This window comes from Lipotes vexillifer, unplaced genomic scaffold, assembly GCF_000442215.2.
Source record: "Lipotes vexillifer unplaced genomic scaffold, Lipotes_vexillifer_v1.1 scaffold671, whole genome shotgun sequence".
NCBI lineage: Eukaryota > Metazoa > Chordata > Mammalia > Artiodactyla > Lipotidae > Lipotes > Lipotes vexillifer.
The window spans coordinates 3,288,901-3,290,800 of record NW_006782851.1 but is presented as its reverse complement, the minus strand read 5'-3'; the positions used below and the strand labels follow the sequence as shown (position 1 = coordinate 3,290,800).

Below are 1,900 nucleotides of genomic sequence, written 5' to 3'. Positions count from 1 at the left end.
TGAGGATAAACCTGGCCTGTGTTAAATGGACGTACTCAGCATGGGTGATTCTACGTCACTCAGTTCTGAGAGATCTAGCCATTGTTTCCCCAGGACGTGGCTGCTTCTCAGGGCGTGCAGCCCGGTCTGCCCGCCTTGACTGTGGCCTGTTGAGGCTCTGGCACACTTGGGAGTCATTACACTTTGGTGCTCTTAGTGAGTTGGGATCCTGTAGGTACCGAACTGCTCTTGTCTTTCAGTTCACTGTTTGTGTCTATGTGAAAATGTTTAAAACCAGAATTTTACATTTTATATTTTTCCATTTTAGTGTAGGAAAAATGATGATGGAGACACAGCTGTTGTTGTTGAAAAGGACCATTTTATGGATGATTTCTTCCATCAGGTAAGAGCCGTTTAATGAAACCCAGACAGACTTGTTTTCTTTAAACATAGTTAAACTAATGTAACTGTGCACTTGTCATATTTGAAATAATACCCTAACTAATATTTTAAAAAGTTGGTGTTTGAATTGCAAACGTTCTCTAGACTTTTTAGTGCTAGGAAAACACTAGCACTAGGTTGAGAATGGTGATCGTAGGTGTGGAGGGCACATACGGAGACTGATGCCCGCAGCCTGGGGTGCTGGCCCGGCGGGGCTGCTGCTCCAGGGCTGTGCGGGGGAAGGCGCGTCCTCCGAGCGGGGGAAGGCGCGTCCTCCGAGCAAGGGAAGGCCCCGGGGAGATGCTGCTGCACCCATGGCCAGCGGTGTTCTCCAGACTTGGGGCGGTTTGGTCCCGGGGAGGGGAAGGCCTGGGGGCGGTGCTGCCCCTCAGCTGGTGGTCAGGTGTGCACGGTACACACAGCGAGGCTTCCCTTGCTTTCTGCCTGCAGAATGGCTTTGAGTCCCACATATCAAAGAGCTCATGTTGTGTATTTCCTAAAATCTTTGAATTTTAAATTCCTCTCCTGAGAAGTTTTCCACGTTTCAGAATACTGGTCTCTAGGTCATATGGACTTCTCTCCTGAGAGGTCTTATCCGTAAGCAAAGATAAGATTGTGGCAGCTCTGCTCTGCCATTGCTGTCAGGCAGCACCGCCCTTTCTCTGGGCTGTCCGCGTGTGGGCCCGCGCCCTTGGATCTGACCTCACACCTGTCCATTCCTTCGGGCTTCCCTGTGAGGCCTTTCCCTCTCCCTCTCAGCCCCCCAGGGCTGTTTCTAGGCTGGCGTCATGTTTAAATTGTTAATCCTAAGTCATAGCTGATCAAATTTTGCATAATTTGAAATTGAGTCAGAGAACAAATATTTTGACTTTGTTACATATGAAGAAAAGAAATGGGTTCAGTATAATTTTTTAATGATGAAAGCTTCATTTGCAGGACTTGTTTTGATTATGTTGAATCTCATCTACAAGTTTCAGTTAACTCAAATCTCTTGACAGTCTAAACCGGTCTATCAATATGTGGATTTGAAAATATGTAATATGTTAATAAAAAATATCTTAGAAGTTATCTAAGATAACTTTAGAAGTTATCTTAGAAGTTATCAGTTTTCCCGATCCAGTCAGAATTTATTGAATACCTAGTGTAAGAACCTATTCATTGGGTTTCAAGCATTTATGTTAGTTCTTATCTTATCTAATGGAAAAAACATGAAATTAAATCGTTAGCTACAGGAACTTACTTTAAGGTACAAAAGAGTTAAGATGGTGGATTTCCGGCTTTCACTTTGGAAATGAGACTCTTTTTACTGTCTTTAGCTTACCTACCCACTTTGTAAAATCATTACTTCTCTGATTTTACCCCCTTTACCTAGATGCTTAATTCTTCCATACCAGTTCTCTGGAAAAACATATTTCTTATTTTAAGCATCTCCCAGCATTAAATGTTGTTGTTGTATTTTTTTTTTTTTTTTTTTTTTTTT

At 42.9% G+C, this 1,900-nt stretch overlaps 1 protein-coding gene across 1 annotated transcript in view; it reads left to right on the top strand.

The window, feature by feature from the left end:
* Positions 1 to 313: 313 nt before the first annotated feature.
* STX2 (syntaxin 2) overlaps positions 314 to 1,900 on the top strand; it is a 29,226-nt gene continuing 27,639 nt past the window's right edge. The window contains exon 1 of the mRNA XM_007455450.1: positions 314 to 382. Coding sequence (XP_007455512.1) covers positions 362 to 382 — 21 coding nt within the window. The 5' untranslated portion in view covers positions 314 to 361. The remainder of the gene's footprint in view (positions 383 to 1,900) is intronic.